General features: G+C 36.8%; 1 protein-coding gene across 2 annotated transcripts; it reads right to left on the reverse strand.

The window, feature by feature from the left end:
* Nucleotides 1-437: 437 nt before the first annotated feature.
* Nucleotides 438-15,137, reverse strand: LOC146453850 (muscle-specific protein 20-like). Of its 2 annotated transcripts, none has more exons than XM_085096211.1 (6): nucleotides 14,978-15,137; nucleotides 11,870-12,009; nucleotides 9,604-9,691; nucleotides 8,443-8,550; nucleotides 8,228-8,260; nucleotides 438-894 (listed from the first exon to the last, which is right to left on the reverse strand). In XM_085096211.1, the coding sequence occupies exons 1-6, from the start codon at nucleotides 15,026-15,028 to the stop codon at nucleotides 697-699; spliced, it is 618 nt and encodes a 205-aa protein (XP_084952337.1). In that variant the 5' UTR covers nucleotides 15,029-15,137; the 3' UTR covers nucleotides 438-696. The 2 variants fall into 2 exon arrangements, with proteins under 2 accessions (XP_084952337.1, XP_084952336.1); XM_085096210.1 differs by lacking the exon at nucleotides 438-894 and adding an exon at nucleotides 3,169-4,622.
* Nucleotides 15,138-15,945: the final 808 nt, after the last annotated feature.

Below are 15,945 nucleotides of genomic sequence, written 5' to 3' on the forward strand. Positions count from 1 at the left end.
GCATTGACAAATATGTAGTCGCAAAGTAGAGTAAGCCATAGTCAACTTGGATCATATTTTAACTGTAGGTAGAGTCGACTGATACATCGACCGCTATATCGCTTGAGACTCAGTCGATAGCCGGTCAATAGTTGGTTAATAGTCGGTTTACAGTCGGTCAACAGTAGGTCGATAGCTGGTCGATACTCAGCCGATAGTCTATCGTTCTCTCGATCGAGTCTCAACCGATTATCAACTGACTATCGACCTAGGTACTGTTCACCGCCTGTCGACCAACTATCCACCACTATATCGATAATTTGCGGTCGATACATATCGGTTGACACTACCTATAGTAAACATGATCTGTCAACTTAATAAAATTTTTCCAAGGAGGCAGATTAGAAATGATCACCAGTGACAATGTAGGCAATGTTATGATACAGAAAACAAGCCAATTAATGGTGCACTAAATGCACTATAGTCAAATTTATTCAGTTTTAAGCAAGTATTTATCCATCCATCCATAAAAAAATTCTTGGTTGGAAATACTACAATTTTGTGAAAACTGTTGATCTAGTTTACACTTTTATCTCTAACATTTTAACCAAAACTGTCTCTGTGCAGCTTACTAAGTGAAAAACAAACTAGATTGTTTACAACTCACATGAGAAAAACACGTCTAACAGAAGAGTTTGATTTCCATCAGTTTTCCACTCAGTTATAAGCAGTATCTCCAGCAATCTGCCTGGGACGTCCATAATGGTCTCCCGCCTGTGAGGCAAATTTATTGCTTCCCATCTGGATCCCTATGACATTTTGCCCCTCCTTTAGCTGCTCCTCTGTGAATTCACGTACATTGGCTTCTGCTTCCTTAGGGCCAAGGAGAGGAACATTTAGTCCTTTAGCACCAGCCTGTCAAATAAAGAGCACAAAAATATTTGGGGGTGAGTTCACATAATCTGCAGCATGTGGATATCTTTGGGAGAAGGCTTTCAGACTGGTCCTGTGACCTGCAGTATGATATACGTGCCAACTTTTTCTGAGTCAAATGCGTGAGATTTTTGTCTCGTTATAACCGGGATTTCCGAAAACGTCCAAACCACTTCCGAAGATTTCCGTTGATTTTCCGAAGACTTACTAATGTTGCCGAAAATGTCCGAAGATATTCCGACGACCTTTGAACACGTTAATACGTTTCAAACAGATTGTAGACATTTGAAAGCTTTTGCGATTGTTATAAAGAGCAAAGAAATAAATTATAATACATAACAAATCTGAAATGAAATGAAACTGTTTTTAGAACAGCTCGTCCGGATTTGTGAGTCAGGCGTGAGAAATTGTCCTTGACGCGTGAGATCGATGTCTTTAGTCCGCAGGCCTTAGACTCACGCATAATGTGTGAGAGTTGGCAGGTAAAGTATGATGATGATGATGATGATGATGATGATGATGATGATGATGAATTTCTGATTAACAAATAGTGGTTTTTGCAGGTAATGAGTTTTTAACCCTTTAAATGAGCATCTAATTTCTCCTTACAAAGTCACTCCTTTATCAAACATAGAGGTGATGAGAATAAAATAACAATCACCAAAAATACAGTCTTTATATTCAAACAAATTATTCCAACTATAGTACTACCATAACAAATATGGAAAGAACCGTTGGAATGTTTAATATAAGTGTGTATTGGCAGAATTTAAAATGTGCAACCCCACCTTACGACCACATTGTTAATACAACCACTCTTTTGCTCCCTGAACGAATTGAAAGTCTAGTCATTTAGTAATACTTAGTTTCACAACTTTAGTAATCCGACCACCACATTATCACAACCACATTTTCATGGCCCAAAGGTGGTCGTGGTTCCATTGTATATAAAGTTTTTTTTTTTTTTTTCTGAATGACTCAGAGAACCCTTTCCCATCATATTCCACCCACAAATCCATACGATTATCTGATATACTGTCAGTATGAGACAGGGGCAGTGTGATACTGTATTAAACAACAGGTGTTCCAGACTTGCAATCTTCCTCTAGCTCTCCGGGCATTGGCTGAGTTTTTAACACAACCTTTAATTCCCAGTTCAAATGTTAATCCAAGCTTTGTAATAGCCAACTGGAGAACTTGTTATGTTTGTGACAATATTTTGGAATTCAATTCAAAATATAAATATTTGTCCCTGTAATCAAGTCATTAAGACATGTGTGAATGAATATCAAGCTTTGTAATAACCAACTGGAGAGCCTGTATGTGACATATTTCGGGAATTCAATTCAAGGCAAGTATATATTTGTACCTGTAATCACGTCAAGTCATGTGAAAATGAATATCAAAAGAACAACTCACCTTACCATGTAACTCAGTGATTCATGGAGTGACTGAATCTGATGGTGGATATTACTCTGAATGATCAGGATTGACAGGTGGAAACTTGTTCAAAGTACAGTTTTAAGGTGAACTATGACCTGCTTCAGCTAGCTAGCTCTAACATTTCTACTGTAATGTTTCTTCACTAAAACCTAATATTTACTTTAATTTAACTAAACTAAAAGAGCATTCAGCCTGTTTGAACTCAAATCCTCTAAACTGATTTACTCTGATGAAGGGCTAATTTACGCTCAAAACGTCAGCACTCAAATCACTAAACCAAACGTTCATTATTCAAATATTATTGATTAAGTGTCTTCTCTTACAATTTTGTTGCTGTTGTTGTTTTACTATGCTCAAGAGGATTTTTAATCATATTTAGCTGTCTATAGGTCATGTAATTTAATTGACAGAAACTGAAATTCTGTGCATCTATACATGCATGTTTTCTTGCATGAATTTGTCCTAAAGATTATAATTATTATTTATACCTCATAAACTTTGAGACTAAACTTATTCTATACTAAAAACATAGATAATACAAAAATAGACAATTATGATATTAAAACAAACCAAAAACTTATTATTTTAATTAAAAGATACAGCATTTTAAAACTGGCTTCAGGAAAAAAATTGAACAGGAAATTTGTCATCTTCTTTATACATGCGTACACCTGTTGGTTCATACGAAAACTGAAACACATTGACACCTACACCAACAGTCAGACTGAGTTCAAACCTCATATGCTAAAAATTAAAAAAAAAAACTTTAAATGTAACATCACCTTATAAAAATTGACCACTCCGATATCAGTATGCAGCACACTCAGTGATCTTTATTACAAATTAAACTCTGCTGAATATTACAAAATCTACTGAATGTTTGATGAGGATTACAACATGAAAGGTGACATGCACTAAAGATAATTGACAAAAAAATAATGAACTACAACCAAATAATGAACACATGAAGCTTCCATGCAAAGAACAATCTAACCATGGCGTCACACACCAACCAACACCACAAGTTGCTTTAAATGTATTCACCTGTCAACTTAGTGCTTTTGCCTAAATTATTTACTGTTCGAAAAGTGCAAAATTAAAATAAGTTAAACCCAGTATTAAGGTAAAACCTCCACCTAAAACTGACGTGACCAAAAAAAAATTTACAAATTAACAACACATGATCAACTTTGATAAAAAGTTATCACACAAAAATTATAATAAAAACTTGTTGTTCACGACTGGACTTGATTTATTTCAGAGGATTTTAACACTCTCTTTTAATTTGACTTGAATCACAAAAAAACTCATTTGATTTATCATGTTTTTTACTACATGTATCTATCACTGGTTCAGTTACACAAGAGTTATTGTGGCAGTCTTAACCTACAGTGCCTGGTCATGATGCATACCGTATTTATTCGATTAATTGCCCTGGGCGCTTATTTAATTTTGGGCCCATGAGGGTGGGTGCTTTTTCGAGGAAGGCACTTATTCTAGGGTGGGCACTTATTATTTTACCAACATTTTTAGAGAATAACAAAACAAGGTATAACAATTTTTTTTTTCGCTTCAACAAGACAAAACAAAGTGCAAAAACTAACATTAACAAGCCATAAATTAAACAAGATAAAAGTTCATTGAATGTACTGTATCTGAAATCAATTTTGGAACACAACTGACGCTCCTTTTACATTACGCTGGGCTAGTACAGAAAGGTTTTTTTGTTGGGAGGGGGGTGGGGGTGGGCACTTATTAACTTTTTGGGCTTTCAGGGTGGGTGGTTAATATTTGAATAAATACGGTATATCAGCCATAGGAGGTTCCATGGTTTAAAACTGTCTCCAATTTACCTACATCTAAAGGTTATTGATTATTGATTTAACATTAAACTTATTTAAAATATTAACCTAATGGCTTCAAGAAACATACTATTCAAAAAGAAAACTTTTACTATTATTAATAACTGCTTATGATAACAAGTATTACCAACAGTCTAGCTATAGGAAAAAAAATGTCAAATTATTAGATCACTAGGTTTGCTTTTGTATTCAGCTCTCAACAGTGGCTTATTTGTAGACGTTAGCCCCAGCCACCTGCCTGGGCCGACCAAAGTGATCACCAGATTGCGAAGCAAGTTTGTTGGTTCCCATCTGAATTCCAATGATGTGTTCACCAGCCTTCATCTGCTCTTCACTGAATTCTCGTTTATTTGCAGTTGCTTCTTTGGGTCCCAGGGCAGGAACAGATAAACCTTTTACAGCAGACTGAAGAGTACACATGATTGCAAGAGTGAGTATGGGATGTGGAATGCCAATTATGTGTGGAATATTCAACTGAAAACTCAAGTAACCTCATTGCTTTTAAGCATTGACATTACTTCTTTAAAAAGGAGCAATGTCATGCAATGGCATAAACTGCATCTTGGTTCCCACTAGCACCACGATCTTAAAGCATGTCATCATTTATAGCGCCATTTACTGTATGTTGCAAGGGATCTTGTGTCTTATAGGGGGCCTCGATCGATAGTGAGGGTCGATATGTCGGTCGACTCACGATCGACTGACAGTCGAGATCTCGGTCGATGCATCCACCGAGTATTGGTCAATCGTCGGTCGAGCATCGGCCGCTATATAGGCGACGGATCGACCGATCTTCGGTAGAGAGATCGACTGACAGTCGGTCGCGGTAGCATCAGCAGTGTGTCGGCAATATATCGGTGAACCGTCGGTGAAGTATCGGTAAAGTATCGGTCGATACATCGGCCGATACTCGGTCGACATGAAAAGAAACGAGGATTTTGCCTGCAAACGGCAAAGTATAAGTCCGCGTCAAAAATATACAAGAATAACAAAAGAAAAGACAAGGAAAGTGTGATAGGCAAAGAGAGAACGCAAGTAGCTTATAAGCAAAAATCGCAAATACAGTAGAATTCCGAAAGACTGTGGAACCTCTCCTTACGGACACCTCTTTAATACGGACACAATACCAATCAATCAATCAATCAATAAATCTTTATTTAAACACGGTAAAATCCATCAGGAGTGTAAAAATTAGAAATAACCTAACTATCCTAAACAAAATTCAATACCTGACTACAACTAATCTAACTAAAACCTGTTTTTCATGAATGCCGGGTATACTAGTACTCTAACATTAAAAATGAACATTAACTAATCTTTTGAATTGACTAAGAGATTCAGCTTCTCTCACATGACAGGGTAGGCTGTTCCAGAGAGCTATATTGGCCATCAACTGATATGACCACCGATAGATCGGTGGGGTAGGTACACAAATGCCGATCGAGATAAGGACGAAGTGTCGATAAAACATATCGATAGAATATTGACCGATATATCGGCCGATACTATCGGCCGGTAAGCGGTGAAATATCGATGAAGTATCGGTGATGTGTCGGTGAAGTGTCGGTGTATTGCTATCTATATCGGCCGACAGCCACCTCGGTCGATACGACGATCGCCACAGCGGTACAACATTGACCGAGTCATCCCCAATTATCGACCGAGTGTCGACCGAGTAGCGACCGTGGCTCGGCCGAGATCTCGACCGTCAGTCGATCGTGAGTCGACCGATATATCGACCGTTACTATCGATCGAGGCCCCCTATAAGACACAAGATCCAAGATATCTTTTACTGGGAATTTAGGAGATAGAGATTCAATTAAAAGCAAACATACACAACTAAAAATATACTCTTGACAATCTTGGAGTTTGAATATGCTTATACTGACTTGTCTCCGTCACAAACTTATTACTAATTTTATATAAATTATATATAACACTGTTTTAAGTTTACTGTAAACTAAGGTTATTCTAACTTTTGAGTCTGTGGATGAAATCCTATAGCGTGACGGATCTAATGAAAGCTAAAGAGCAGTGCCTTCCTTTGGTGTTGAAACAAAGACCATTTTAATTTTATAAAACGATCAATGTCACCAGAAGGTGGATCTCAGCATAAATTACTAAAAATGGACATTAAGCTCTGTAAATTCTTAAGGATGATTTCTTAACAACAGATCCAAGGGTAAACAGGATTGTACTAGACATCATTGCTTTCTAAGAACTATCAAAACAACTGAGGCACTATACTAGTATGACTGTCTAGCAAGCCTTTTGTTAACCTGTGTGATCAAATGTCAGTGGTGGTAAATCGTGCATGCATAAAGTGCCAATCTAGAAAGGGAGAATGCAGGTACGAGTATACGTTTGAGGTAGTCATTTTGAGGATTTTTAATGAAACGACTGTTTTAGAATGTATATACGAAAATATTCAGGAGGTAGTGATTTCGGTAATGATTTGATTTTAATATATAATAATTATTTTTATGATGTATATGAGTAGTATTAATACAAGTCATACACATCACAAAAATAATTATTATATACCATGTACAGTAATTATGATCAAAAGCACATTACACCTAGTGAAATGAAAAAAATCCAAAAAAAATATAATAAATAAAACTACACATTACATGTATGTTAGTAAGTAGATCAAATGATGATGATCAAATGCGTATTACACCTATAAGTAAAATGAAAATAGGCATAAAATAAAACTACATATTGTGCAGTTTTATTTATTATTATTATCATTATTTTTTTTGGCTCTTCCCATTTCACTGGGTGTAATGCACATTTAATCATATTTACATGTTAATTTGCACAGTAGAAATATTAAATTTATTGTTATTATTATTATTATTATTATTATTATTATTATTATTATTATTATTATTATTATTATTGCTGTATACTTAAAGCTAACATGCATTGCAGACCAAACCAGCCTGCAGAATAGAATCCAACTCTTAAAACTGAGAGTTATAGGCTATAGACAAAAGTAAAATACATCAAATTTAACAAGACTTGGAAGGGAAGTAGGTGGATAAATTTCCTAGCGATTGGTCATTATTTCATTCGATTTAACTGTCATTGTGATGTCACAAATAATGCCTAAATTTGGCATCAGAATTAAAATTCAGGAAAATAATGTGAAAAGTGCTATATTGGTTTTCGGTATAGAATTCTATGATTTCTGGTGAAAACCCCATCTCAATCAGATAAAAAGGCAAAAAGTTACAGCTAATTAAAGAAATTCAAATTTCCGGCCACATGACCGTATATATATTTATCCACCTACTTCCCTTCCAAGTCTTGTTACATTCAATGCATTCTCCTTCTGTCTATAGCCTATAAATCTCAGTTTTGAGAGCTGCGGGAGGAAAAGCCCTAGCAAGCGACCTTCGTGATCTGTGAATCAGCGTCAGCTTTTCACTGATCCTTTGCTCCCTCCCCCCCACCCCAAGGGGGTACTCCCATACAGAATTAAAAGTCGCTAAAGAGTAAATTAATAATCAAAGTGTAAATCGACTTTGTCTTACAAGGGTGACATTTTACAGTCTCTTATGACTGACAAACTTGTGGCCCTCAGATTCAGGGTCGAATTGGAATTTGGAAATGTTGGTTTTTTAGGAGAGGGGAAAACCGAAGTACCTGGAATAAAACCTCTCAGAGCAAGGATGAGGAACCAACAACAAACTCAACCCACATATGACACTGAGTCCGGGAATCAAACCCAAGCCATATTGGTGGGAGGCGAGTGCCGTCACCACTGTGCCATTCCTGCTACCCCTTTCATAATTTATGAAGAACTTGTTAATAGACAAAAACTAACAGACAAGAATCTAGTACTTTGCTGGGGGGTCTAGAACAGGGATTTTGGCACTACCATCCAGACAGCTTTTACTCAGGTGATTGGATTTGTCTGTGACACACGCTGAAACAACCAAATCCAGCTGACAAACTTGTACTATTCATTTAATTAATAACACTAGGAAAATGTGCTCACCCTACGTCCAGCTGCATGAATCTGGGAGATAACCTAAAAGATAACATTTGTAGGTGTTACTTTTATTGTCATTAATGTTTTGTCAGTTTTCAGTAACTTAAATGCATTGACTGATTGATTGATTGATTGATCCCCAATTCCCAATTCCAGATCCCTTATCCCAGATCCTGCTTATCCAGCAAACCCTTATCAATACCACTGCAAGCTTTACTTACCGACCCCATGTTTTGTTTCTCGTACAAGTCTACTGTCTGAAAGAGATCCCCCTTTGGTACTCCAAGATACTGCTCACAGAACTTTATATAATTGCCAATGTTTTCCATCTGAAACAAACGAAGTTCATGGTTGAAATGTCATCAGAAAAGACTGGCCAATCAATCAGAATCCAGTGTCTGTGCATATACATTTATAGGTCTTAGGAGGGCATAGAAAGGAAGGCTTTTGTCCTATGCATAAAAGATCAAATTTCAGTAAAATGGATGCCACATGGATGCCAATTTCGCATTTTCAGAAGGAAAAAAACACCTTTCCAAAACAGTAAATCGAAAGAGGAACTGCTTAGGACTAACGCGTAAACGAATAAATTTTTCATTTCAGATAGTTTTTGTCTGTTTTTCTATCTATTTTCATTGATGAAACATAGCAACTACATAATCTTGTGTAAACAAACAGATGTCCTTGCTAGTGGATCAAATTCACCCATGTGATGCAAGGGTCAAATTCCATCTAAATGTTCTAAATTTTTACTTTCAAGTTTGTTTTTTTGGAAAAGTTTTAATTGGCAGCTGGTGTATTTTATTCGATAATTAGAAATTTTAACTATTTAGACCAAAGGGGTGTGGTTTTGTTTTACCCTGTTAAGATATGTATTATTACTGCACATGGAGTTGTTTATTGCCACTTTGCTTATTTGGCAATAAAATTTCCTGGAAAACCCTAGGTGACGTTGGTAGACTAATTGGGTTAAGAAGGAAGGTAATGAAAACCCTTTAAATTGAATGAAAACTCTTTAAATTACTGGCATTGACTATGATGAACAAGACAAGTTTGAAGCGGAAAGCCTTAAAATTACTTAACCTTGTGAACTAGAACTGAGATCAAAGTCTGATCTTGTTTCGTTAGTTTTGTTACATTCCAGTTACAGTTGAAGTTAGAGCAAGTTCCAATTTGTTCCGGTAGTGAAACAACGTGTGCTTTTTTAATAAATTATCAGCTTGTTTTGAAACATTTTTTATTCTGCTTATAAGCCTTTACAAAATTGTATAAGCCCAGGGCTTGCTAACCAGCATTTTATGGTATGGCTCTTCTGAAACTAATATCTGCCACAGAATGAACACTTTTCAAAATAAATAATTTATTTGTGCAGTACAATATACCTTTTTGAATGGTTGATTCATGGTGTTTACTTTGATTTCTGGGCCACAGCTATTGTTAGGGTCTGCTTTACGGAGTTCATTGGCCAGTCTACCAGGAAAAAAAGAAATTACAAAATGAGACTACTGAGCAGACTGTCTTTGAACTTGGTTAACATCTATTAGCAATCTGGATATATCAAGCAACTCATGGTTATTACCCAAGTATGTGTGTCATGTCTAATGGCTATAGACAACAAAACATGAAATGTAAAAGGTGTTAAGAGTGGGTTATATTTGGGTATAAACTAAAACATCTTCAAGGCTGTTGCCTAACAAGCGCCCAGGAGCCCGGAGCACCCAAGAAAGTACTAACGGGCGCCTTAATTTTTTCTTACAGCACCTAATATTTTCACAGGTTAGGCTCCTAAATTCTCGGCTTTTGGCCTTGCGGGTTCCTTGACATTTTTCTTAGATAATTAACAGCCTTGGAACTTAGCTTGGAAGCTATATGCTCCTCTAACCACTGCACACTTCCCCCCAAAGCTTCTTTCTTGACTGTAATGCTTTATTACGTAAGCACAGTCAACTCTCGCCTTGCAGACACCTTGCTATCGCAGACACCTCAATAATATGGACAGCAACTAAACCTCCAGCAAAATTAAAACACAAGGTTTGGCTGAAATAAATTCCCACTATTAAGGTTACCCGGTACCTTCAGAGGTGTCTTCAGAGGTGTCTCGCGTCCAAGCGATGTAGCGCGTCCGGTTTAAACTGTAGATACTTGAACCCTTATATCAAATTAAAGCTTATAGAACTGGCTATCCAACAAAACCAAGAATTTTGAAATAAAATGAATTGCCGAATTTTTAGTGCTGTTTTCCTCGAATAATTTTTTTTTCACTTGGAGGAGCCACTTCAAAGAGCTAAAACTCAAAAGGAACTTGTTCGTTTGCCTTCAAATGTGGACAGTAGCTAGTTTAACATATAAACAACAAAAATGTGTCTGCGAATTTTTTCTTTCGAAATATTTTTTCTCTGAGAGCGATTTTTGTACGATTACCCCACATTTTTTTCATCCTATTTCGAAAATGCTCTATAACTTTTCGCTGCGACTGAATATGGCAAAACGCAGACACGTTTTTTTAGCGCTTTGGGTCCGGAAACTGAGGAGCAAATTAAATTAAATTAGCAAAAAACAAAATTCACTTTGACTTGTAGCTTTAAAAAGGTGATTTGGACGCTCGCAATTAGAGGTTGTGAAAAATTCAAAAATTCATTTTATTTCAAAATTCTTGGTATAGTTTGATAGCCAGCTCTATAAGCTTTAATTTGATATGGGGTTTAGGTATGTAAAGTTTAAAGTGGACGCGCTACATCGCTTAAACGGGAGACACCTCTGAAGGTATCGGGTAACCTTAAGGACTCTTGCTATTAGGGACACTAACTTAGGGTGCCGAGGGTGTCTGCAATAAAGGGAGACTGTACTTTGTAAATTTAACTAAAATTAATATTGCAGTGTGAATAAAATGTTCAGCTGAAGTACTGTAGCTAGCAAAGGGGTCAATCAGTGAACACAGATTTATTAAATGGTTTGATGTTAAATTGAAAACAAAAAGGATTTGTTTTCACAATTTTTCAAACCCTGTGCAAATTTACAAGCCCCACCATCTTGTAGACCTGTGGTGCGAGGGGGTGGGGGAGGGTAACTCCCAGATAAATTCTATGTAGGTATGTGCCACTGTTAAGGATATGTTTTCAAGCAGTTAAGTCTGGGAAAAGGTATAGAAATCAGAAAGTTATGGTCTAGAACAGCCCGTATCATTGAAAAAAAAATTTAGCCTGGAACAAGTCCCCAGGAATAAGATGTAAGACTCAAGTCTTGGATAGTATAGGGATTTTTGGTGTTTAGTCTAGAAGGGTGGCAAAATGCAGCTGAACATGGTCTGGTATAGAATAAGGGTTTCAGATTCCCAGTGGCAGAACCCCTCCCCCCTCCTGAATAATATAATGAGTTCCCTCCCCAACCCAAACCCAGGCTTTTGGACTGCCACATCTACAAACTAAGGAAAAAGTAAGTAATGGTTTTAGTATCTAAAGAAACTATGGCGCTGTGTGATGGTGGGGAGTAGATATGAAATGATGTTTGGTTTATCAACAGAGTTGATGACTAAAGGTAAATTGGCCACCATATTAAAGAGTTTTGAGTATTACTGATATTTCGAGCATTAGCCCTTTGTCAGAACAAATCAAGGATAGAGTGACCAGTTATTTTATAACTGATACTAACTCAACTAGAACCTGTCCATCAGCCAAGACTTCATGTACAGCATCTGGTCCAGATTTACCACCAAACACATCTCTTCCCAGAACATCTTTAATCCATTGTGTTGCCTCTGCTTCTTCCTCTAGGTTGTATTTAGCATCTTTCTACAATAGAAATGCAAACATTTGCTACTGGTTCTCATCCCTTGTTTGAGAAGTCTTGCTCTGGATCTTCTCTGGTATTCCTCCCTCCACAAAACCAAGCAGTAATTTCATTTCAGAATCCAAGGGTCACAGTTCTGTGAAGTGGTTAGATACCCTGCTAACAGAGTCGCTTTGAATCTTTCCTAGTTAAGTTGGGAAAGAGGAAGGCCTCCCTTTTTTCTGATTTATCATGGACAGATTAAAGCGACTCTGCTAGCAGAGTAGTCTTTAGACTGCTATGACTTACATGAACCTGTCATCCTTGTTTCTAAATTAGCCTAATCAAAATTGTTTTGAGTAGTAGGCAAGATGGTTTTAGTAGTAGGCAACTAGTAGACACCAAGTATTAATTTTTGAGACGTAATATTAATTTTTAATGTGAAACAGGTGGCAGATATTTCATTGAACTAGGCAGCAAAATCACCAGCTACCGGAACATTTTGACTGGGCTGCTAAAATTCTTTTAAAACCCTCACAGGCTTTCACAAAATAAATATTCTGCTTTTCGTTCAGTAAAATCTTACACAAAAAAGAAAAAATCTGAGAAGTGACATTCAAGCTTGAGAACTACACAATGACTAGGAAAGATTTCTGCATAGCACCATACATTAATTATACATGTACCATTGTCACACTAACCATCTACCTCAAAGAACCAATATGAATAGTTTGAATCGTAAAATGTAACAGACATAATATTTATTGACATATGGGGAGCCCTGTGCAGAAATCTTGCCCACTGATGACAGATGGACTGTAAATTCAAATTCTTTAAGGACGGTGCCTACTTTTGTTACTGCGCATACGTTCTGCGCATCTCGAGATACTCGGGTTTCCTATGGGTGGTGCCTACTAATACAGGAATATTTTTGCGCGGTTTAAAACTATACAGAGAACGCAGAACTTAGCAAATGCTTTTGGTATCTCAAAAGAAAATTGGGGGTAGCCATGCATTTTTCAGAAATAATTAAGCTTCAATTTAGGAAAAAATCCCATACTTTGCTTTATATTTTGGCGCTTTTTAGAGATATTATTGCTTAGTTATCTCTGAAAAATGCATGGCTACCCCCAATTTTCTTTTTGGATTCCAATAGCCCTTGCTAAGATCTGCTTTTCCCACATAGTCATAAACCACACAAAAATACTTCGGTATTAGTAGGCACCGTCCTTAAACAAGTGCTCTGTTAATTTCGACTTAGTAACGATGGCGTTCACCTGGGATTCATAACAAAAGAATTTAGGGTGCTTTCCAAGACAGTAATAAAACAGAAGGTCACCGACTTAGGTTTTGAGATATTTTGCAAAAACTGAAAGTTTGAGGTCCTTTTTGTAGAGCTGACTTGTTGCCATGGTAACTGCAATGATATCAGAACTTCCTTTAATAAAGTATTGCCTAACGACTAAGTTACAAAGATGTTTCTAGTTTGTCCACATGATCAGAAGCAATTTTTTCTTGTAATCTTTCATCATTTCACAAACACTACAACAATGAAAAACCCTTACGAGCCTCCTTAAAAATAATAGGAATGGCATGGCACAAACTTCAAAATGGAAGCTGTTGTATTACAAATTCCTTCATCTTTTAAGTCAAGCTGTTCATTTAGATACGTTGGAGGTAACGTATCTAAAAACGAGGTATGACACAACAGGCAGGAGAGCTGTACCATGAAATGTACCCAACTGCAAGACAGACAAGATTTTCCGCAGCTCAGCTCTCTCTCTCTGCGCGCCCCAGTCAAAACAAAAACTTTTCTCTCAATCAGCACCGAGGCCCAAGTTTAAAATCAGTTACACTGCCCTGAAAAATATTTACCAGCTGTTAGATTTGGCACATATACTTCAAGATTCTCTCCACGCATATTAAACAGCTACGTGAAATGAAACAGCACACGGACAACTGCCATCTTCCCGCCATCTTGAAATGTTCAGGGGGACTGGGGCTAGTGTCTCCCAGTATCAAATGAATGTGACATCCCGTTGACATGACTACACAAGTTTTAAACACAAAGCCTCTTTTACAGAATTGCTTTGGTAAATATTTTAATTGAATTTATTCGGATGACGAAGACTGTACTTAAGAATGAAATCCCATTATTTGAGGAGGATTTTGGTCAATTTTTTTCGCCGGAGGCGGGTGCTAAATGTTCACTAGATGGTCGTTATCACGATAACGTGTAAGTTGTATTAAAAATTTGGCAACCAAAAAAAAACATAATGCAATCTCAGGAATGACAGCTTATTTACTTAATCTTACTTGCCATAATCCCAACTATGAAAGGTGTTTCCTTTCACAGTACAAAAAAGGTTACATTTTACACTTGCATCGTGAGTAAAAGAGGATTTAATTTTTAATAAAAAATTGCTTTCAAATAGAGCGAATTTACATGACAAAAGAAGCCCTTTTATGGTTAATAAAAGTATTTAAAATGAACACTTCATGTTTGAGTGGAGATGTGATCGGATACAGTCTTCATTTGCAATGGATTGATCCCGACATCACATTGTATCTGTTTTAAACAAGAAGACGCAGTTTACTCAAAAACCGAACTGAACATTTCAGAAACATGCAAGAGGTTAATAGCAATGAGTTGTAATCAAAAACAAAAAGAAGCGAGCGGGTATTGCTGAAAAAATAACTCCAGATGTGGCCTGCTGTAGCTCTGGAAACCGCCTCAGACGAAAATTCACAACTCAGTAACTTTTGAAAAATTCGTTTAGTTTTCAAAACATTTACGAACAGCAAAGGAAATGAAAGTAAATGCTTCCAAAAAAGCATTCCCTCAAGTAATTGACTAAAGCATGTATGTAGTAAAATTCGGGAGTTCTCTGACACTGGGCTAAGCTGATTGAGGTTTCAATAACCATGAACCACTGTTCGTTCTCCCCTAAAAAGCGTCGTAATTTTTTTTTCGGCTGTTTAAATCCTTACCTTTCGTTGCAATTCTGCTGATAATCCGTGTCCTCTGGGCCTTTGCGCCATGGCGTGTCTTGTTTTGTAAAGCAAACAACAGAAAAGGTGTTCAAGCAGAGCTGACGACTTCACTGCACTAAGGAGCGTACAAGTGTTGATATCAAAAGACCGCCGCGCAGCTCTTGATATCTCGAGCTCCAGAATCCCAGATATTTGGGTGGGACATGGGGTCATGACATGGGTATTATGGCACGAGACCAACTAAATTCACAATTAAATTAGAAACTGCAATTAAAAGTCACTTTCAACTGAACAAGGGTAAACGGGATAGATGTCAAAGAAATAAAACCTGGAAGGTTGGGAGTATAGTATTTAAATACAATGTGTTTCTATCGTCAAATGAAATGAAATTAAACATGAAATGAAATGTGAATGAAGCATGAAGCACTTGACTCAAAGTGGGGTTCTACTTAACAAATCATCATTTTTTGCGGCTTTCAATATCTGACAGAAGTAAGAGATGAGCTTTGACAGAAACGGAGAATGTTCATGACACTAATTTTTATTGTCGATATTTTTTAGGCCTTACGTGTCACTTAGGTAATATTTATATTTAAATCAGTGGGAATGTTTTGCGTTCTGCAGTCTTTAATTGGTTATACCCGCGAGCAGCCCGAAATCGCGATAAAATCGCCAGACATTGAATAAATATTAGTCTATATGTCATTCATAACAAGACATGAAAGCTAGGACATTCAAAAGTAAAATTGTCTCAATTATTTATGCCTATTTCAGGTCGCGAACGCGCGAACGATTAAAACGAACATAATACTTCAGTGCGAAAAACTATTTGTGGATTTCTATGCACTAAAAGAAAGATTTCAAGAACATGTCTTTTTAAGCTTATAATCGAAGGGAACAGTTTTGCGATGTTAATCTAGAGCATCGATACACCCTCAAGGGTTACCTAGTGTTAGATGTCAATT

The sequence above is a fragment of the Pavona decussata genome, unplaced genomic scaffold (assembly GCF_977016875.1).
Source record: "Pavona decussata unplaced genomic scaffold, jaPavDecu1.1 SCAFFOLD_322, whole genome shotgun sequence".
Classification (NCBI taxonomy): domain Eukaryota; kingdom Metazoa; phylum Cnidaria; class Anthozoa; order Scleractinia; family Agariciidae; genus Pavona; species Pavona decussata.